We start from the raw sequence: 22,051 nt of genomic DNA, 5'->3' as shown, positions 1-22,051 counted from the left end.
CAATGCGTGGCACTTTGGAAGTAGTAATTGTCTGAGGATCTCCCCACTCCGGGGTGCCTCCGTACATATGTATTACAAGTCTTCCTGGGAGTGTTCATTACAACTCAAGTGCACGGAGTCCTAAGTCCATATTAAAAATCAATTTATGGCCAAATATCTAGATCAATTCATCGACCACCCGCTTCACACATTTTACATGATTTAAGATATAATACGTGGTTGAAATGGTATACAAGTACGGAGTGCCCACGTTGTAGTTCCATGTGTACTCCATACATAGGTTGTAGATAGACTGGGCTCGTAAGAAGTCATAGAGACATCTAGCCTAGTGTTGCAATGTGGAACATGATTTATATCCGACAAAGGTCAAACAGTTAACATTGTTAACCGATGATCTGATTTGCTGAACTGTAAGGGGGTGCTCAAGGGGCAGCAAAAAGGGAAGCTAGATTTTAGGCTTAGTTAGGCTTACCGCGGGGAACCTTGGACCTGGGCTGATATGGAGCAATCAACGGGGCGGGAGGTCTCATTACGGACTAGTATCAAGGAGGCTAACTCGTCTCGGGTCACATTGAGAGGCGTAACACACGCTTCTAGGCTGCAGCCCTCTAAGGCTTAAGGCTGGCTGTGCTTTAGGTATACTGCACCTGGACTATTTTAGAGCTTGGTGCTGACCGTAGGTTTTATCAGCCGAAGGCAGCCGAACTACTCCGTACAATATCCATAAACCCTCTTTGCTGACGTCTGACACAGTGTCTTTGCCTGTCGCTTTGGTAATAATTGGAGTAAAATGTGGAAACATGTGCTAAATGGAAGGGTGTACGCCCACGGAGTACATAGCTTACCTAAAGAGCCAAGCCAACTATCCCCCACCGCAATCTAATTATTTCCTAAATAAGTCAAGGGCGCCTCCTGGAACAACAGGTGGCTTCACGGCGAGGATCGATGAGAAATATGTACATACAAAATGACCCTGGGGAAAGTTTATTAGACTGGTCTTGGTATCCGCTGCGTACTCCGTCTCCGGAGTACGGAGTACGGAGGACGGAGTACAGACAGTTCAGACAGGTAATACCCCTCGCCAAGAGGGCACTGCCACTCAGTAATTCCAGAATCCTGGTGTGTTATCTGAATCTGACTTTTGAGACCAGAAAAACATTGCTCCGCAAATATCAGGATAGTGTGATGGTCATATGTTTAGACTCTAGGGCTATACATATAACGTGGAGTTCGCCCATTCCCTTGGGATGAAACCCCATTATATTAGATATACTAAAGTAGACTAGATCATAAATGGTAACAGTACTCATTTAAGGTGTTCACATTACGGAGATTGTACCGGAATACCCAATTTAGCGATATTCTTTAAAGAAAAGAAAAAGTCTGAAATTTTGTTCTCGAAGCTGATGTGGAGCACTAGTCTGATTAGTCAGGAATATTCCCTGCATCCCTCGAGGGTTTGTTCTAACGTTCTCATTTCTTTTCTTTACTCTCATCGCCAAAGACCAGTTCATTTTCTGTTTCTTTTTTTTAAAAAATCTGATTTAACATGTCTAACTATACCTAGACTCTGTTTGATCATACCACAAGTGTCAAGGTTCAACCCCCCTCTCTAGATGACAGGCGGACCGGCAGTGTGGCAGTGCATGCAATACCAGGCGCTAAGTGGAGCACACTAGTAAATCAGTGGATCAATGTCCAACGACTCAGCATTGTCCGCTTTTTTATGTGGAGGCAAAAGAATGTTCCCTAATGAACGTAGGGCTCGAATCAAGATCTTACCATAGACTCATTGTGCGAGGACCAACATACGGAGTACGAGTATCGTACTCCGTATTCCGTACAATGGACACATATACTGCAATTTAGGATCGAACGCCAATTAGCAGTGTTATCGCCCCAGGAGATATTAAGCCTGAATGCCAAGAGTTCCAAGACCGGTCTATATTTTCACTGGTTCCAAAGCTGCACAAGATGATCTCTATACTTCATTGTTTGAAGAACTCCGCGGGATGAACCCTCTTTGGAATTCTATCAAGTTCAAGTTTTCATCTACCTATGAATTATAAACCATGGTTCGAAGGAATGTGTTTTTTTTTTTTTTTTCTTTCTCGATATTTTTTTCCCTCTCCTCACCGAAAAAGGTAGCTCTTGTTCGTCGGCACCTTTCACCTCTGAGTAGTGGCACTAAAAATCTAGTATGCAGCTTGCAAAGAACATTCGTACACCGTACTCTCTATGGAAATAATGAGGTAGACCAGTACTCCGTAATTTGGTTCGCATTCGCAAGGCGTCCAAGAGGATGGCCGCACGGCCATTCTGCAATGTTCCCGTCAAATAATGTGAAGACTCCATATGGGGTAGGGCGCATCAAATAGATCAGCGGGGACTTTGGAACTCTGGAACTCTAGTACTCTGGGCCAGTCTATTCTCATTTCCCAAATGCTTTTTTTTTTCTTGGGAGTATGTATAGTGTATCCAATTATCCATCGCTCCGTATTGAATATGGGGGAAAATTACACCTGTTAAGGGTAAATCCTTCTCAGCCTTGCGCCCTTCTTATTTGTAATGTTCTATAGAAAATTCCATTTTAATTTAATTTAATGTTTAATTAGAGAGAATATCAAATAACATAGATATTAAGTTTCTATATAAAATCATAGAAAATACCCCTGTAACTGGTATGTAATAGACGTGACCCATATACGAACGATACATACATATACGCATTTCCACGTCACCCAAAGGCTTTAACCCCGAGACCTGCCTCTAGGGCTGGTATGTTTCAATTTCCCTTTTTTTTTTTGCCTCTTTTTTGCCTCTGATTAGGCCTTTTTCCTTCATTTTTCCCTCCCTTGAGGATCACCTTCTCTTTGCCTGAATTGGATCCAATCGCTTGCACCGCCCGAATTCCTACCCGATACACCGATCTGGGCGCATTTCAATCTTTTCCTTTTTGATTCTTGTATTTGATCAGCTCCTGCCTTCAGCCTTTTCAGCCTTTCACTTTTTTTTGCCTTACTCTATTTTTTTTAAAACCGGCTTCAGCTATAGTGGGGTACCCCCATTGCATAGTGTGAGTATATTTTCCTTTTATACTCAACTTGTTAATTGCATTCTAACATAATACTAGTTTCTATATTTTTCTTTTCTATTAAGCATGTGTGCACCTTGAGTTGCAGTGTGGCCAAGTTCTTATGGGACACAGACCCGGTTCTCCGTATGTCACTTACGGGAAAACGTTTCATCTTATGAGGCGAATCGCCGAACAAGGGTCCCGAGGTAGGCCTTCTTCAGCCCTATTCCTCCCCCCCTAAACAATCCCCGGTCTTTTATTATCAGGTCAAGCCCACTTTCAAATGATCTGACTCTCAATGTAGACTTACAAGACTTTACACTGCATAAAGTCCTCTATTAACATTATCGCCACTATTAACATTGTCGCCCTATAAAAATCCCCCCCTTCCATTCTTGAACCAGAAGCTGGACCTTCTGAGAGAAACTCTTCGGAGTGTGTGAGGCTGGTTAACAGTCAGCTTAGCAATCGGAGCTGGTTTCACGACCGACGTTTGCACTCAACTGGATTGGGTTATTGCTGGGATATTGAGATCTTGATTCGACCTGCTTCCGATTTACTTCAAGCTCGACCTTGTCTTCTGCTTTGCTGAGTTTATCTCTGATCTCAGCTTGGGTTCTTTTGGATGTGCACCGACCTATTTTGATTTTAATTCCGGCTCTATGTTCTGGCTCTAGAATGGACCTTCGATTCTCTCAGTCGCCGAGCTTTCATGATTTCAGAGATCGCCGTTCTTTCGAAAGATCCCAATACGCTATGCCCGAGTTGGCACTCTCATCTCACGGTCCATTACCTATAGCTTCACGCACTAGAACTACTATGACCGCCCCTCCACCACTTCCGCCGCCACCCAGAATCCCCGATTTGGAAATCGGTTATGACGCTGGCTGGCAATACGCAAATCCACAAGCTCCGACTTCTCTTCCATCTATCAACCCAAGGTCAAGTTTGTTCGGAGGTCATCGACGACCGGAAACCGCCTCAAAGGGTGATCCAATGCAGATAGACGATTTAGAGGGGAGGCAGGGCGGAGCTCCCATCTCACGAAGCCCCGAAACTCAGATCCAGATCCAGCCCCCTCCGCCAGCTACAGACGGATTTCCAAACTCTATGTCGGTCATCCCGAATTCGGCGGGTCCAATGTAAGCTCACTTGATGTGCCAGAACTGCGCAACCCTCGGTTTTGCAGTACCGCGCTTTTCTATACCAGCTTGATCCTTGCTAACACATTCGTAGCTTGAGTGGCGAGCGCCAATTTTCACTGCGTAGCGTGAAAGACTCATCAAATGCCTACGATCAGCACCTATTATCCCAAATCGGAAAACCTCAAATAGCAAAACCACCGTCTCCAGGAGGGTCCATCAGTCTCGGAACCGATAACCGAAACTCACTCCCTGCGCTCAGCGTTCCCTCACGAAACCCAGGCAATTTGCCATCACCAGGGCCTTCCGAAGTGTCAACACTGGATGTGAAATGGCACAACAGCCCTCAGTCCGGGGGCGTCTCTCCCAGGACTAAGGTCGGCTGGAGAGAGTATGTAGGCCGAAGCCCAAGCGTGGAGAGCAATGCACCATCATCAGCACTGGATTACGACCAAGGATCTTTGCGGGATTTAAGCCGGCGCCGCTATCGTGGAACAACGCCACAGCGAGAAGATAGCATCAGCCTACCGAGTCGATCGAACCGTGGAAGCTACGACCAGGGGGTATTTTCAGATATCGAGGTGGAATTTTCGACTGACGAGCCGGTACCCCCGCGGCAATTCATTCTTCGAGAGCCGACTCCACCGTACCCGGATTCGAGACTTGGCATGAAACGACGGGCATCCTCACCTCCGCGTGAGCCGATGAGCGACGATAGACATACATTGCATGTCGCTACAAGTAACGGAGACTTGTCACAACGAAGACTCAGCGGTCATCCGTTCACTCACACACTATCGGTCAACCCCAAATATGCTACCAGTCAACGAACCCCCTCAGCCACCTCATCCTTGAGTATCCGGACCTCGGGATCGTATTCGTCTACGCTGTCTATTGGAGGTAGCAGTATGACCAGCCTTTCTCCGTACGACCGGCCATCTCCAGGTGGTTTTTCACCAAGCTCTGATCTTGATACTTTCCACGAAAAATCGATCCTCAACCCTAGCCCTCCTGCGCCACTACCTCAGCCTACTCTTTCAAGACTCCCAGGACCTACATCTTTAGAACCACCTGCAACAGACGCCACTGGAAAGGTGCCTGTGCCGACGACCATTATGAACGTGCCAAAGCCGGCCGCCCCGAAGATCGGCGGACTGTTCATCTGCGATTGCTGTCCAAAGAAGCCCAAGAAATTCGACAATCCAGATGGCCTGCGGTAAGTTGAGGCCGAGATATCTTCATTATATGAGCTATACTAATTTGAAACAGTGCACACGAGATGGAAAAACAGTATGCATGCGCCTACTGCAACCACCGTTTCAAGAACAAGAACGAAGCCGAGCGACACCAAAACTCCCTCCACCTACGACGCCATTCATGGTCGTGCGCCGCGCTCGTGAGTTTCCAAGCAGCATTCCACGCCTCAGGCGCACAGTCCTGCCAGACAAATGCCGGACCTACCCATGATACGTGCGGCTACTGCGGGGAGGAATTCCCCAATTTCCCTCAGGCAGACTGGGACCGACGTTTTGAGCACTTAACCACTGTGCACAAATTCGGCGAGTGCAACAACGCGAAGAAATTTTTCCGCGCAGATCACTTCCGACAGCATCTGAAGCATAGCCATGCTGGCACCAGTGGAAAATGGACGAATATCTTGGAAAATGCTTGCATGAAAGAAGAGCAGCCGCCAGAGCCTCGCGAGCCTCGGGGCACTAAGGATAAAAATGCTTCTGGCTCCCAGGACGGGGGATCATTGACGTCCAATGCCATCTCGGAAGTTCTTAGCGAGCAATGACAATCAATAAGTCGTGTCTCCCTTGATCGGGGATTTCCTTTGCCTTGTAACATCCGCCTACAAGACGGTTCCCGGCAAGTGGCTCTGTGCTGTTAATTGCATTCCTCGCCAGTTCATATTCCGGGGTTGGATAATAGTTTTACCCGCGTGGCATCAGTCGTCTCTCTCTTCTTTTGGATAATCGAGACTCTAACTCATTCGTATCTAAATGAGTCTGGAATTGGAATCGGAATCCCGAATCTCCGCCTTATGGCTGTTATAAAAGACAGCATCACCTCAACATCACTCAACACCCACGGGATATTCTCTCATCTCTCACAAACAACCACCCCACCCCCCCCCAAAAAAAAAACCCCCCCCCCCCCCCCCCAAAAAAAAAAAAACAAAAGACGCCCCATATTCACACTAGAAAATGCAAAGTGAAACAAATCACTTCACGAAAAACCCACTGCAGGCCAAAGAAAGCCTGGAATCACGACCCGAAACGAACATTTTGAAATTTTTCCCTTACCGCGAGAGGAGAAGGAAGGGAAAAGGGAGTTATAGTTAGGACTGAGATCTTTTGCAGTTGAATCAACCTCTGTGTATACCCCGGTTGCATTGCAATGGTTCGGGAGGATTCTTCATATCATTCTCATCTCATTTTTACATGGAGTCGGTTTCATACTTGGTTCTTCGGCTGGGTGGACTGGATGGAATATCTGCGCTCGGCTTGTGTCTATTGTTCTTTGCTGTTATATACATATTCCCCGCCAGTTTTATACATACTTTTGTTGGATGGAACAGTGAGGCGGATGGAGGGGCGTTGTATATAGATTCTTCTTTCTTTGCATGGTAGCCTTCAGAGAATATATGGCATTTACAAAAGAAAACAAAACTGTTCAATATACAAAACCCTTAAACGATCTAAATCTAACAGGAAAATAACATCCCCAATCCCAGAATGCAAAAGAAACCACCCAGCCAGCTTTTATCTACTCAGTAACGCTGTCCTTGATACTCCGCAGCGCGCTCATCTTATGCGCCGGGTCAATAGCAGCAGCATTCTGGGCTCTCCGACGGGCATCAGCCCAAAGCATGAACTCACCATAGCTCTTAGGCATAACCTGCACATCCTTCTCAACAAGGAAAGTGTAGTTAAACATGCCAGTGGACTTCTTCGTGCCGTGCTCGACATCCCGCACCTTGGAGTCAACACGCACCTGCACCTTGGTGTACTTGGTACTATCGCCCTCTCGCTCCTCGGGTTCCGTGTAAGAAACTGTCGCGCGCAGGTACAGCACGCTGCCCACGGGGACTGGGTTCTCAAATGTGCTGGGATCCAGAGCGACGAAGTTTGGTCGAGCGTGTGCAAATGATGCGGCGCAGCAGAAGGCCAGCTCGAAGGTCTGTTTTAGCAGGAAGCCACCGAAGATCATGAAGTTGTGTCGGTTACGGTATTGGGGTTGCATGATCATGGCGGATTTGAGCACTGTGTCGCTCATGAAAACCTGGTTCTCGGGGCGCTTAACTCCGCTCTGGGGCTCTGGGGGAGGTCAGTATTTAGGCGATATATTTGGTGTTATATTGTTCATACTTAGGTAGGACATTTCCTTCGTCCACATCGAGTGGATCAGGTTGCTCTCTTCGTCGTCGGGTGATTTCTCTAAGAGACTGCGTGTGCGAAGGGCCTTCTTGGCTTGGTAATTTGCCTCGCCCTTTCGGAAAAGGCGCTTCTCCTCCTCGGTTTCAACGATGAGAGGCGCCACTGGGACGGGCCTGGTTTCCTGATGTTAGTTTATGTGTATGGCTCAACCATACAGGAGGAACATACAACTTGGTAGCCGGATCCAGCGAGACCATTGTGAAAGCACAAGTGATCAGGACATCTTCAGGCTTCGGCTCCTGGCCTTCGGGGCGGGCCTTGGTGACCTGAAGGGAGATTTCCATACTTGATCGACCTGTCGCGTAGGTACATTGGCCACTGAGCTCAAGGTCGCAGATTTCCATCAGCGGGTTCTCAATGGTGATCCGGTCACATGCCGCAGTGACAGTAGATACACCGTCACCTGTGTGACGGTAGGCAACGATACCAGCTAGGGCATCAAGGTCCATCAGGAGTGAGCCCAACCTAGTTGGAATGATCAGTCGCTTGCTCTTTTGATAGGTAGGCCATCAAGAACACACCTAATATGCCCGGAGGCGTTGAGATAAGAATCCAAAAGCCATTTGTCTTGGGCCAAAGGCAAAATCTACCAATCAGTCAATATCAACATACCGTTTTCCACTCCGCCAGATACACGTACAGCACTGTAATAGCTATCCGACATCTTCTTTGGCGAGACATCAGGCTTAACGCTCTGCCCGGCTTTCTCCTCCGGTCCAGCCTTCTCAGCCTCGCGACTCTGTGTCAGCGCATCGATCCATGGGGTCTTGACACGCATGGGCATCCACGTTGGACGGGACCCTGCCTGAGACGGCGTGGAGTGAAAGTCCTGGGTGTTGATACAGGATGGCTGAGCTGCGACTGCGGCTCGCGCGGGCAGCGCAGTCAGACATTTTGAGCGAGCAAGCGCTGTTCTTCTACTGAGGCCAAACATTGTGATACCAAAGGAAGAGGAACTAAAAATGAGCTGGAAATGTAAATATTTCGGTAGATCGTACCCCGTACTCAAAATGACGATGCCCGAGGATCTGATGTATGCGGAAGGCGGTAGTGACCAGGGGAGATCTAATTACTCCATGGCTTGGCATAAATTGACCGCCCTGGTCATTTGAGTTTATCAACTTACTCGCAATTTACTTCACTTGGCTTATTTGATTTACTCGAATGACAGATGGAACGAGCAAGTATCCTGCAGCAATACTCCAACCTACTTATTGTGTTGTGTCACTCCGTGAGAATTGATCAAAAGGTTATACATGGAAAACAAATTAAGCCTTTTTTGCCATCAACCAGGTTCAGCCCCGGATGGCCGCTACTGCCGCCCGTACCATTTGCCCGATCTGGTTAGGCCCCGGGGATTCTCGGCTCGGATACGAAAAGCGGTGTCATCGCTTCCGAGGGTGCGAATGCCTCCAAAGCAAAGTGTAAGTGTACAAAGAATGGAATCATAGTATGCCGACTCGGCCCGGGATATAAGCTGCTGGTTAAATCCAACCCCCGGTTGTCATACATCTGTAAAGATACGACGGTCGTCTCTCCGTTCTTACCGATCTTACAGCTTTATACCTCGGAAGGTCAATGTCGCTTGCTCAGTGTTGATTGTATCAGAATTTCCAACATTCCAAAATTTAAATTGAACATGCTCAACTGTGACTAATTATTTTCACTTGGTCTACGGAGTACTTGAAGGTAGGTAAGATGCAAACTCAAGATCGGAACGTGTAATATATATCTTGCGGTCCAATTAAGCTTAACCAAGCTTAAGCTTGTTATGTTTCCAAGCATCGTCAAAATGAAGTCATAGGTAAGATATTGATTTATAAAGACTCACCTTGAAGAAAACTAGCTCTTTAATTTTGTAACTATTCGGATTGACATATCGATTCAAAGAATCTGAAATCAAAAACATATCTACCGCCAATATGAGTGACCCAACAAACCCACACATTAAAGAGCGCACCACACCTCAATGGGCTCTCTACCAGCGAGAGAACTTCTGGAAACAGAACGAGGGAACGACACCATTATTCAATACTGGCAAGATCTACCTATGATTCTTCCAAACATACAAAAGCCTAATCTCAACAGACCCCCGAAAATTGGAAGAAAGAGCAAAGGAGAAGCTGAGCGAGGGCGGCTGGTACACAACGCTCTCCATAAGACGAGACCAGCGATATCCCGATACACATCAACTAACCAAAACCCCCTCCGATCAGGTACTACGCCTCCTCAAATGCAGGAATGTCAAACACACACCTCGCAAACCGACAAGCCTTCTACCGACACCGAATAATCCCAAATCAACTAATCGACACGAACAACCGCTCGACAAGGACATCACTCTTCAATCATTCCGTATCCGCCCCAATCGGCTTCGCGCCAATCGGAATCAACAAAATTTACCACCCAGATGGCGAAGTCGCAGTCTCGAAAGTTGCCAGCGAGCTCAACTTACCGTACTGCCTCTCAACAGCCGGCAGCACGTCGATTGAAAAAGTCGCATCAGCAAACGGGGATACAGGCATCCGGTTTTTCCAACTCTACATGCCGCACGACGATGAGCTAACTGTATCACTTCTAACGCGGGCATGGGACAACGGTTTCGATACACTGATTCTCACGACGGATACGTGGCAGCTTGGATGGAGACATGATGACGTTGCCTTGTCGAACTATGCATTTTACCGTGGATTCGGGGCAGATATGGGACTTGAGGATCCTGTTTTTCGTGAGAGGTGTGCTGCGGAGGGCATTGATCCTGATGTTGATGTTGTTGCAGCGTCGACTAAGTGGATTGATTCTATTTGGCATGGGCGGGCTTGGTCGTGGGAGAAGATTCCTTGGTTGATGGAGATTTGGAAGGGTATTAGTGGAGGACGGCCGTTTGTGATCAAGGGGATTCAGTCGGTTGGTGATGCGAGGAGGTGTGTTGAGCTTGGTGTTGAGGGGATTATTGTGAGTAATCATGCTGGGAGGCAGGTTGATGGTGCTATTGCTAGTCTCGATGCGCTTGAGAGGATTTCTGAGGCTGTTGGGGATAAGATTCACGTTATGTTTGATTCTGGGGTGAGGGGCGCTAGTGATGTAGTTAAGGCATTGGCACTGGGGGCACGCTTTGTGTTTATCGGACGGCTTTGGGTTTGGGGGTTGAGTATTCAAGGGGAGGACGGGGTGAGGCATGTGATGAAGTCGTTACTGGCGGATTTGGATATATTGATGGGGATTGCTGGGTTCAACAGGGTCGAAGATTTCACTCGGGACATGCTTGGTTGGCCTTGCCTGTGTTACGATATGAGGATGAGCGCTGATTATGGAATGCAGAGTCTGATCCAAAGAATTATATGCTTATACCACAGAAGACTTTATGAAAGGAAGACCTTCCTAGCTGGATGCTGCTGTGAAATGCATTCGATCCAAAACTCGGCCTCTTTATCGAAGAATGTGCAATTGAAAGCTTGGTTTGATCTGGGTACGCGGCGGTATAGGTAGGGGTCAAACCCCCATTTCTAGGCAATATCGATGCCCTGCCTTATTTTCTGAAATAAGGCCAGTAGAATAATTCAGATACTTGGATTACTATTACAAGATAGTCGCCCGTATGAGCGGCCTTGTGATGTCTTTTCAGTGCTCTCTTTAGTGATCTTAGATATTATTCTGTTTATATATACTAGTTCTATAGGTCGACGGTTTTTTAATGCATAAGCTTTCAACCTTTGATAGTCCAGTGCGAGGAGCAGTCAAGAAGGTGACGGCGAAAAAAGATGAGAAGTTTAGAGGTTGGGGGGGGGGGGGGTACCTTGCACCTTCCAATTCATTCAGAAACTTGGAAAGCGTGGAAGGTAATTTGAGTGGAGATGAGCACAAGTAAAAAAAAAAGTGTATTATGGGTTGTAGACTTTTGTCTATGTAGATGAAAATAATTACAAGTCATGTCCAGTTCAAATGAAGGATAGATGTTGGATGTTCCACATGAAACGAATGATATATGCAGCCGAAAAAAAGCCGAATAGACAAAGTGCCCGCCAACGAATGCAAGAATGGGTACTCGTATGTGGACCCGATGATATTAACAGAAGTGAAATGATGTGCATGCACGGAGTCAATAGTAAAAAAGATGCACGGAAAGGACATGGGGAATAAGTGAGTGCGCACTAATACAAAGAGCAGGATTATGATTGCCGCCAAATCGAAAAAAAAGCAGAAAAGGGAAAATACGGGCTAAACGCAGTTCAAATAGCGAATGCGGCAAGAATGATCGGGAGAATAGACCAGCTAATGCCGCGGACGAGGTGGGATGCGGAGCTGTCTGAGATTGTGGCCATTGCAGAGTGGATTGATGATGATGATGTGGCATCGGGAGCAGATTTAGTGGTGGCAGTGACTGGCGGTGGAGTGAATGTCCCATTGCCCGTGGAGGATGAGGTTGAGGATGAATTTGATTTCGATGCCGAGGCCGAGGCTGAGGCAAGAGCGCCGAAACCGACTTTTGCATTGTCGAAATCGAACACAGTGTAGACGTTCTTCAAAAAGACATCGCCGACAAGCCAAGTTGCGCCGTTGGATGCATAGCCGACAATGGTCGAAACGCAGTAGTCCGAATTGGTGCCGTTAGGTTTTCCGACATAATCCTTCGGGGAGACGTTATATTTGACGCCAGAGAACTCGAACTCTATGGTAGAAGTCGAGTTACATGGGATCAAATAGTTGTCCTGGTCGTCAGCGGGCTGATGAGGCGAATCAGGGAGTTTAGATGAATCAGGCACAAGAGAAAACAGGGTTTCCGCATCTGAGGGAGGAATCATGAGATAGGTGGTTCCGGTATCGATGGTAGCAGATTTTCCGGAAAAGTTGCAACTTTTTCCATTCACATAAGCATCATCTAGAGGGATACTCCAGGTTTTGCCCTTGGTAGCAGTGTAGGAGATGGTACCATCGAATTTGGTTGTATCGACACCACCAAAGTTAATTTCACCATCCTTGCCGCCGTCTACCGAGCGAGAGAGACTGAATCCAACCAGGTTTGACTTGATGAGCTTTTTATCCGCGACGAGATCCATAAAAGATGGCAAATTCCACCCTTCTGTGTGCGACCGACCTAGGCCAAGGATCCCGTCGAATGGGTAACTCTGAAAGTTCTCGGAAATATTGTTGGCTTGACCGAAAGTTTGCGTGACTTCGAGCCCTGCAATTGAGATGGTGTCTTTTCCCATCTTTCCGTCGACTCTGCCGCTGCCGTAATAGAGGCTGAAAGTCGAACCGTCGGTGGTGTAGCTGGTTGATGAGGACTTGTCGAACTTGTGATGACGTTCGCAGACGTCCATATTGCAACTTGAGTCGTAGACCCAAGTATTAGGTGCTCCAGTATCGATTGCCATCCACATTTCTTTCTTTTCAGAACCTACGTACACGGGGGAGAAATATGAATAATCCGTTCCGTCCTGATTCAATGGTGCACTGTTTGGCAAAGACGGCTTATGAGACTCGACGATTTTATAGCCATCGTCGCGGCGAACGGGCATTTTCTTCAGGTCAAGGGTCCAAGTTTTCGTGTCAGCTGTGCTGGATGTGTCGGTGGTCTCATCGGATGTCGCTTCAATTAAGGTCCATGGAATAAAGCGACGTTCAACTGGAGCTTCCACAGAAGCTCCCACTCGCAATTCCCATGGATAAAAGGCGTGCACGCCTGAGATGCCGGCAATGAAGACCAGGCATGATGAGAGTTGCATGATCCCTGGGGGATTTTAAGCAGAAGATGTAAAAAACTGCATTTGAGAAACCGAAACCGGATATGTTTGGATGTCTTATACCGTCACACAAAAATAGAAGATCGAAAGAAAAGAAAAAAATTAACCAAATAGTAGAGAAATAGCAGAGAAATCAAAAATGAAGTCGAAAAGATGTGAGGGGGGGGGAAGTGGCGAACGGTCCCCACAATGAACCCCTGAACAAGAACTCCAGTTGGCTCTAAACCGGTTTGAGTGTTAGCTTCTCATTATCATCCACTTGGTCTAACGCTTTTTCTAGTGCTGATCAGCTAAAAATGGAGCTAGTGGAAGTCCAAGCTCATTGATCTTGTCTCTGACCTATTTTTCTATTTTTATATAGCAAAGTTACATCTTAATAGCTTCATATTGAAGTTTATGGGAAATAAATAAATAACCGGAAAGTAAAAACCTCACAGAATGTGACATCTGGATCGTACAAAATTGAAATCCCATTACAACGTAGACGTACATACGGTCTAGACTGAATTTACGTATTCACCTGGGCCCAGAACGTCTGACCCTGGCAGGGAGGGACCACTTTTATTTTGCAGTTCTTTTTAGGTCTACTCCGTATTTACTATATAATACAATTCATGGTTCGCTAAATGATAATTGACTCAAGCTTGAATAGCTATCTATTTTACGGATTTTGACCGGTTTATTCGATGTTCCTTACTCTGTATAATAATCGGCTATCTGAAATATATCTATGTAGATCATGAGCTAACTGTGGAGACCGATAAAACTGGACACATCCAGGAGCGCTGCATAACAAGTTGCGTGGATAGCATGAGAGGCAAATAATGATTCTGTTTCCAAACTGAATAGCCCCTATATCATAAACCAACCCCAGTCATCTAAAACCAATACTCCATGTACCTGACAATGTCTCGCGCTTGTCTCACAAGCCCCGTAGTGAACGCTTACAACTTTCAAAATAAGAACCTAAATATAATAGTCATACAATGTGCGACCCGTATGTTGTATGTATTAGTGCCTTGGTAAATATCGAATTTAGACATTGGTGATAACATCTCAATTTGATATGAGAGTCCTCACTCTTTGATTGCTCCAACGAAATTCATATGTTGTGCATAATTATAGTGCATATATAACTATACATAGATTATGGCCTTATTGTGCTCAAATTCGTAGTTGCCTTAGCGAATTAGCTTCAGCCACAATCAATTGCTGACATTTAGACCGGCTAAATAGGCCCAATTGAGAAGGGCTGTTTGCGACCTGAGGACCTCGGGAAGCGCACTAATAAGCTGAGGATCCTACCTCAACTGGCACCATGCACATAGTTAATGTACCTACATACGTAGGTAGAGAACAAAAAAATCCTAACATACTGTAAAGAACCGGCAAAATATAGGCCCAACGCAAACAACAGCTATCGTCAAAACAAGAACAGTGAATGGTGGACATATATAGCAAGATCCCAAAATCCCTGCAAACCGATTGACAAATCAATCAGATGCTCGCCTTCAACTCTCCCCAAGATTGCCCAGGCGAGACTCCACCCGTAGGGCTAGCCATAGTAGCAAAAAGCGAGTCGTACCAAACTACATAATTAGCAACAAGCGCTTTAGAAGTACCTTGTAAGCACTTACGCAGTGCATCTTCCTCTTCCTTCGTAGTTAACCGGCCAGTCCGCTCAGCACGAATAGCAAATTTGCCCCCATCATGACGTTTCAAGTGCCCCCGGAGGTTTCGGGTCTCTTGCGCACGCTATATAATAATTACCTCTCTACCCTAGGTAGCCAATTAAGCATTTAAAAAGCCTGTGCACTTACCTTAATCTTATGTTTGCACTTCTCATGACGGCAGTAGGCTTCACCAGGGTGAACAATTGCCGCTCCGTTACTATCATACTCGTAGCCAGGCATTACCAACTGACCAGTTGCAACCTCTGTGATGTACCTTTCGTACGCAGGATACCCAGCAAGGAAACGATATGAGGGCATATTGACTGATTTGATTTAAAAGTTGGTTGAAAAAAATGAACTCGAGATGAATAAAAACAGCACCAAATAAGGCCTTCCGAGATACCCGTAGATGTCCTGGGGGGTTTTGATGTAAGATGAGTATAGACTTGCAATGCCCATGGGTGGAATATGCGGGACCTCCCGAGGCGGGGCCCTCCAGGGCTCCGGGGCCCCGGGGCTGCTTGAAGATTATGTAATCGGCAGCAAAGGCCCAGGGCCATCAATGTGTCGACTAGGGAAACTGCAAGGTTCGAAGAACAACCCTCTGAAGAAACCAAGGTAAGTGGAGAAATGAAGGCACTTAATGAAACTGAAAGAGACATCGGGAGTCCACGTGGGGCGAGAGTAAACCTAGTAGCCTAGATGGCGGTATTTCATCGGACCTACCTTTGCGTCCGATGGATATTCGTTGAAATGTTGAAGATAATCTCGGAAAATCATACCATGACTCATCTCTCTGGTGTTCCAGGGCTGGGCTGGTGACCTCGGGTTAATGGTTTGATTATGGTGTCGGAGTCGGTCGTAGATCATGGTGGGTATCGAATCTACTGCCTCGGCACAACGAAAACCGCGTTTTTTCGGGTTGGTTCGACCAAAGCGTATTTGAGTCATCTGTGGCAATGGATTGGTGGTAAAATAAATTGAAAATGTGTGTACGGAAAGGATCATTGTGGGGTTTGAATTGCTCTCCGAGGTCGCTTTGTGCTTATCTTACAATATTCCTATACAAAACTGGACCCGATAAAATGAACTTTTTAAACACATCGATAGAAGAGACCATGAAATTTTGTGGATAGTCATGTTCAATTGAATTGGAACAACTTGATAGAGATGTAGTGAAATAACATAAATAGAAAACAATGCCTATGATCGGCTGGCTGACACCATGGAGGAAGACGTCCACTCCATGGGAAAGATATTACATCAAAACGCTAGTATGTCAAACAATCCGACGAACCCAAACAAGGTAAGACAAGATAAAGCCTGAACAATGTATCAGGCAACAAAAAGAATTCGTTTCATCACAGACCCGTCAACGGGACTGAAAACAACAAGAATATACCAGAGACATAATCAGAAGACTCTACTTTCTCTGGGCACTTCCTTTGGGGCCCATGACATCATCAAGGAAACCAGCCCAAAGCTCACGTATGACACCAGGCTCAGAAGCACCGTTTGACCGGCGCTGAATCTCCTCGCCGACACGTGAACGACCAACAGTCTCGGTAAGTGAGAATGGGTCGAGGTCGATGGCGTGATTATCGACAACCTCGCTCATTGCGCTGGCAGGGACATCAGCTCCGGTGCCGGCCACGGTGTAGATCTGGGGCTTCATGGGTGGGGCGGTGGGTGTTTGGCGCCATGGGATGGAGGGAAGCTCGGGAAGGACCGGGACTTGAATACTGCGTTGCAGAGGGGCGGCATCGAGCTCTGCCATGCTGGGCATGTAGACGAAGTCGACGGTGGAGGAGTCATTCAAGGCCTTTGTGGCGCGGGATGTATTGAATTGACGGGAGGAAGAGGAGCTGGAGTATGTTAGGTTTAGGTTCAATTTTTTGACAGTTTGGAATGGAAGTATGGATGGATGTATATAATGGAATGGGTGAAACATACTCTGAGAATGCACTGCCGTTGATTCTGCGCATGGCGATGCTGAAGGCACGGGATTGAAGGACATCATGGTTGGAGAGGGCCTTCTCGCCGGTATTGGCGGGTTGAGCGGACTGGACTCCAGTGATGTGAAGGTTGCGGCGAGTAGAGGGTGCCACGGGCTGCTGGGAGAGAGCGCGGAGAGCGCGGACAGATGATGAACGGGGAGCAGTCATTGTGATGGTGAAGTGTATAGAGTTATAGCTTTGAGATAGAGCTAGGTTGGAAGGCGAGAGGTGGTCTCAAAGTATAGTGGAAAAGGAGAGGGGAAAGAGGAAAATAAGGGAGCAAGGGGAGTATGAGAGTAGAGCAGGCAAGCTTTATAGAGCTAGGAATGGTTGGGGAGAGCTATGAGAGCAGTTCTTGGCAGTCTGGACCGTTATCGATAGTGTAGAACCAAAAAAAAGTAGAGCACGTCAACACTGAAAAATAGGGTAGTAGTGGGTTTATTTTTGAAAGAGATTTCTTTAAAATGTTGAGAAGAGGGGAAATAAGCATTACCTTTTATATATAGACCATATGTACCTATCTATGACTTGAGTTCAACAATTCACTCAGACAGAGATCTACGGCGTAAGTAGCAGGTACCCAGTGATCGGGACTGTAGGCTACCCCGTACCCACCAGAACACGGAGTGACAAGATGTACCCAGTACATCACTTACCCCCCGAAAATGATGTATTCTCTACTTCTCTCCCCCCACCAACCAAAACCCCCCCTGCAGCCTCCTCCCCAACTACAACCAATGTCAATCCTCCTTTCCTCTCCTACTACTTTATCTATCAATTCTTTTCTACTTTATATACTCACTCACCCCCCCCCCCCCCCCCTCTCCCCTCTCCCCTCTTCATCTCCTGAAACTGTTGATCATTACGTCTTCTTTGGGCCAATGATATAATCACCGGAATAAACATCGGTCATTATTGGATATGTCTAAAGAATGGGGTAAAATGGCATCCTCTTTTGTACAACGGCCTTCCAAGGTTGAATTCTAGATGCACAACGGTTTCGTTATGCTTATCCACCATCTATGAGTGGCTCATAATTCGGTCTGCAACTTGGAAATCCTCCATAAAAATGAATGGAATTCCAATTTTGGGGATACCATGGTTAGTCGCCGATCCTCAACTGTTGAGGAATCCAACTGGGTAAATGGATTCTAAGAATAATATGAGTCCACCTAAGATTAGTTTATTCCCTTAATAAGTGGAGCGGTGAGTCTCGGAGTTGGGTCCTCCCTTCCGAATGATCTTCACATTTTAGCTATTCTCCGTCCTACACGGTATACTCCGTACTTTGTACTTCATTCTGCATCCATGATTATTCTATGGTGCAACGTGTCCAACGGTTAGAGATACTTTTCTCCGCAATCGCTTATTTTTTCCGGAAGTTCCGGATCGAAGGGATCGTGTTGAGATCAGCAGACCTTATAGGTGGCTGTGCTTACTATTGGTTTTGTGGCCAGGGGGGAGTATTCAATAGCTGTAAGGACCCGTTCTGGTCAAGTGTCAAGAGATCTTGGCAGGAATCTATCGACTTGTTCCCCTGTATCTCATCCCTAGATCACAAGATATGGAATGGGGCATCTTTTTGTTGAGGTACATAGGCAACCTTGGAAGTGTACTACATATTGTTCACCAATTCCTAGTTTATCTGCGAGGCAACTGATGTATGCATACGGAAGCACTCCGTACTGTATATGCTGTATGGTACCGCCTAAATAGATGGCTCACATTCCCGCGCGATGGGATTGGTCAACCGACGTCGCAACTCCAGTGCCACAACTTTCCATGTTCAAAGTCTTGATGACCCCCGTCGTCCTTTAGCTATGGCATGAGCATACGGATGCGATCGGGATGCTGGAACCAGGTGGTCGACATCCCCAGTGTGCACGAGATCAGGGGACGCCTCCGCCAGGGATGTGATGCCAATGTTCCGCATAGATGTTTCCAGCTCATCTTGCATAACTGCGAAAAACTTGAGTCAGCAAGATATAAAAGTAGGATGTTACACCATTACTTACTGTCAATCAAATGCTCGACTCCCTCCTGGCCGTAATTGGTAGCAAAGAGCATGCTCCGGCCCATTCCCACGGCCGTTGCGCCCAGACAAACAGCCTTGAGGATGTCAGTTCCACGCCGAATGCCGCTGTCCACATAGACCTCCATATGATCAAAGACCTCCGGGCAGCGCTTATGGATCTCCAGGAGTGTGATGATCGACGGCGGACTGGTATCCAAGTTGCGACCGCCATGATTGCTGAGCAAGATACCATCAAGCCCCGCCTTCATAGCGAGCAGCGCATCATCTGCTGACATCACACCTTTCAAACACACTGGTTTGTGCGTGTGTTGTCTCACCCATTTCAAATCCTCCCATGTCAGGCCGGGATCAATGAACCCAGACATGACTCGCCCAAGGCCGCCGCCTTTCTTGTCGTTGTGCACCTTTGATGGCGCCATGGGCACTGATAAGTTCTCATCTGCTTTGACGCGCTCGTCGGCTTCGCGCTTACCGGGCCACGCGGCATCCACGGTAACAAAAATGGCTTTGATGTTCGGATTCGCTGAACACTGGCGCAGCAGGTCGGCGGACTTCGCTCGATCTCTGTTGACGTACAATTGGAAGAAGAAGTCAGCCGAGGGCGCTGCTGTGCGCAGCTCCTCCATCGTGTAGGATGAGTTGTTTGAAATCTACCCAGATCGTAAGCATGATGACTGACAGTGGTAACACACCATGTAAGCTCACTCCTTGCATGATTCCTTTGTTTGCGCAGGCTCTAGCGATGGCGCGCTCTCCGTCCGGGTGGATGAGTTTTGCCATTGCTGCCGGGCTCACGAATAGCGGGAGTTTGTAACTTCCGCCGAGCATATTTGTCCTAGCGTCTACTGAACGGACATTTCTTAGGACTCGCGGCCGGAACCAGATGCGGTCAAAGCATGACTTATTGGCGTTCCGTGTGATCAGATCTGTAGCTGCACTGGAGTAGAAGGCCCAGGTCTTCTTGTTGGCGGTTTTCGAAGCCATGACCTCGAAGTCGTGCGAGTTGATCAGGGTATGCAACGGAGCTTTCTCATTTTCCAGTATAACCCTGGGACTCTCCTCCGGGGGTACTTTCGCCCACTCAGCGTCAATTGTAGACTCATCGAGGACGCCCATATACTTTTTCGGGTCAAGATTGTTCTTCATTACGCTAGGGGCGTGAACTTCTGAATATGCTTTCGTTGCATCTCTGCCTGCGTGCTTCAGGATAACTATTGGCGAGGTGATTTAGATATTTTCCTGAGATGATACATTTACCAGCGTACGTACTCGCAGATCCCCCAGGATGCTCTTCCAAAAAGTCGGTCACGTCCCACACATGTTTGTCAACCACAACCCAGCAGTCTTCGGGCGTTTTGTGCTCTGAGATCTGCTGAGCAGACAGAAGTCTTTTGTCCCCCATTGCTGTTAGAATTGTTGTATTAGCCAGGAAGAAACTGAGGCAAATCGAGTGACGCTGGCCCTGTATGTGGGATTGTGAAGGATAATTAATGAGACGGAGACAAGATCGAAGCAGCCATCCACAGCAAACTAAATACTCGGCAAGGGTCCGGGGCGGGGCCTTCGGCAATGTCCCCGAACCTACCCCGGACTGTACGGGCTAAAGTTCCCCGAGCTTCGTCCTCGAGCACCCAGCTTCCTATGTTGTACATAGCAAGGCTGGAGGATGGAAGGGGACTGTCATGGACACGGCCAATAAGCATGTAGATAATGCCAGTGGTCAGCGCAGAAAGTAACTAAGGGACGTGTGTTTTGTGCGAAAGTGCGTATCTCGTAGATTATCTTGGCGCGCGGAAATTCCCGACTGGCTTTCTTCCCCGGATCTTCATCAAATTTCCTTACGGAAAAGGATTAGCCGCAACCGAATATTCCTAGTTCCCTCGTTTCTGGAAACAGTGAAGAGAAGATAAGGAACGGATACAGAAAGGGCGGATATTGCTGGGCTTACCCGGTCGAAGCATTGGTTAAAGAAATGTTCCTGCACGCGTTCTCGAACCACACGTGCTAAGAATAACAAAACTACATGAACATACTTTTGCTGTTACATGGTGAATATGCGAGATAATATCCAGTTGAGATTTGTAACTAAGGTTTTTGCTGTAGAATTTGACAGTATGCAAGAGTCTAATTGGAGATACATGTAATGCGAGACGGCCTGAATCAGGGTAAACATCTATAATGCATATAGTGAGTGCCAAGAAATATACTAAAGGGTGAAATTCGTCTTTAGTAGCATTGATGAAACATCAGAATAAGATACGACAGTGCCTTATAGACCTTATCATATATAGAACACTGTTACTTTATACTCAAGGTCCTTTACTATCAAGCCAGGCATATGTAAATCGAGTAAATATCTTTTAAATGACATGAATACACACCGAAGAGCTTTTAGAGTTCAAAAACTTGATCAAGAAATGTATGAATAGTAGATGGCAATATCATACAGAAGTAGTTTTCTGCATATAAGAGCGTACGAGCTCACGATATTGCGTTACTACTAGTAGCTGCTTCGTTGCCTCGTACCATATCCTGCGTCATACAGTAGTCGCACTTGAAAAAGTTGCTCGGGTAGAAGTGAGTATCTGATTAATCGCTTCTTGATTTGACCTCGGGAGGTTGTACAAGCATTGGCCAAGTCGAAACGTATACTCGCCCGACATATACCATGATCGGCGTCCAATACTCCATCTCTAATAATACGAATAGATCACGCTAGCTGTAAGTGGAAGACTGCAAGTCAGGCCCCTCTCGTCAATGTTGTCTACCGAGTTGGCTAGGGTGCATACCTTGGCCTGGATGATTGTGAGGTTATTAGAAGCTGACCAGACAGTTCGTATCCTGTATATATTCCTGTATATATTCGCGCTCAATCTTTTATACCACTCGGTTCCTCTTCCCATGCCACAAGACACAATCTTTGATATCGACATAAATACTT

The 22,051-nt window shown here is 46.8% G+C and overlaps 7 protein-coding genes across 7 annotated transcripts; 2 read left to right on the top strand and 5 right to left on the bottom strand.

The window, feature by feature from the left end:
* Nucleotides 1-3,895: 3,895 nt before the first annotated feature.
* Nucleotides 3,896-6,016, top strand: znfA (putative C2H2 finger domain protein; the record flags this gene model as incomplete). Its single annotated transcript, XM_040796531.1, has 3 exons — nt 3,896-4,218; nt 4,313-5,434; nt 5,488-6,016. The coding sequence occupies 3 exons, from the start codon at nt 3,896-3,898 to the stop codon at nt 6,014-6,016; spliced, it is 1,974 nt and encodes a 657-aa protein (XP_040651069.1).
* A 974-nt stretch (nt 6,017-6,990) lies between these two features.
* PGRI_088160 (putative acyl-CoA thioester hydrolase) lies at nt 6,991-8,595 on the bottom strand (the record flags this gene model as incomplete). Its single annotated transcript, XM_040796530.1, has 5 exons — nt 6,991-7,541; nt 7,593-7,774; nt 7,830-8,126; nt 8,183-8,247; nt 8,302-8,595. 5 exons carry the CDS (start codon nt 8,593-8,595, stop codon nt 6,991-6,993), a joined length of 1,389 nt encoding a protein of 462 aa, XP_040651068.1.
* Nucleotides 8,596-9,902: 1,307 nt separating this feature from the next.
* Nucleotides 9,903-11,029, top strand: PGRI_088150 (uncharacterized protein; the record flags this gene model as incomplete). The annotated part of the gene is made up of 2 exons (XM_040796529.1): nt 9,903-10,929; nt 10,983-11,029. 2 exons carry the CDS (start codon nt 9,903-9,905, stop codon nt 11,027-11,029), a joined length of 1,074 nt encoding a protein of 357 aa, XP_040651067.1.
* An 861-nt stretch (nt 11,030-11,890) lies between these two features.
* On the bottom strand, nt 11,891-13,387 carry PGRI_088140 (Peptidase A1; the record flags this gene model as incomplete). Its single annotated transcript, XM_040796528.1, has 1 exon — nt 11,891-13,387. One exon carries the CDS (start codon nt 13,385-13,387, stop codon nt 11,891-11,893), a length of 1,497 nt encoding a protein of 498 aa, XP_040651066.1.
* Nucleotides 13,388-14,902: 1,515 nt separating this feature from the next.
* On the bottom strand, nt 14,903-15,396 carry PGRI_088130 (uncharacterized protein; the record flags this gene model as incomplete). The annotated part of the gene is made up of 3 exons (XM_040796527.1): nt 14,903-14,994; nt 15,043-15,160; nt 15,226-15,396. 3 exons carry the CDS (start codon nt 15,394-15,396, stop codon nt 14,903-14,905), a joined length of 381 nt encoding a protein of 126 aa, XP_040651065.1.
* A 1,105-nt stretch (nt 15,397-16,501) lies between these two features.
* Nucleotides 16,502-17,243, bottom strand: PGRI_088120 (uncharacterized protein; the record flags this gene model as incomplete). Its single annotated transcript, XM_040796526.1, has 2 exons — nt 16,502-16,943; nt 17,032-17,243. The coding sequence occupies 2 exons, from the start codon at nt 17,241-17,243 to the stop codon at nt 16,502-16,504; spliced, it is 654 nt and encodes a 217-aa protein (XP_040651064.1).
* A 1,618-nt stretch (nt 17,244-18,861) lies between these two features.
* Nucleotides 18,862-20,512, bottom strand: PGRI_088110 (FMN-dependent alpha-hydroxy acid dehydrogenase; the record flags this gene model as incomplete). The annotated part of the gene is made up of 4 exons (XM_040796525.1): nt 18,862-19,034; nt 19,091-19,760; nt 19,816-20,321; nt 20,380-20,512. The coding sequence occupies 4 exons, from the start codon at nt 20,510-20,512 to the stop codon at nt 18,862-18,864; spliced, it is 1,482 nt and encodes a 493-aa protein (XP_040651063.1).
* Nucleotides 20,513-22,051: the final 1,539 nt, after the last annotated feature.

Source organism: Penicillium griseofulvum (genome assembly GCF_001561935.1).
Source record: "Penicillium griseofulvum strain PG3 chromosome Unknown contig_11, whole genome shotgun sequence".
In the NCBI taxonomy this organism is placed as follows: domain Eukaryota; kingdom Fungi; phylum Ascomycota; class Eurotiomycetes; order Eurotiales; family Aspergillaceae; genus Penicillium; species Penicillium griseofulvum.
This window is presented reverse-complemented; position numbering and strand designations above follow the sequence as displayed.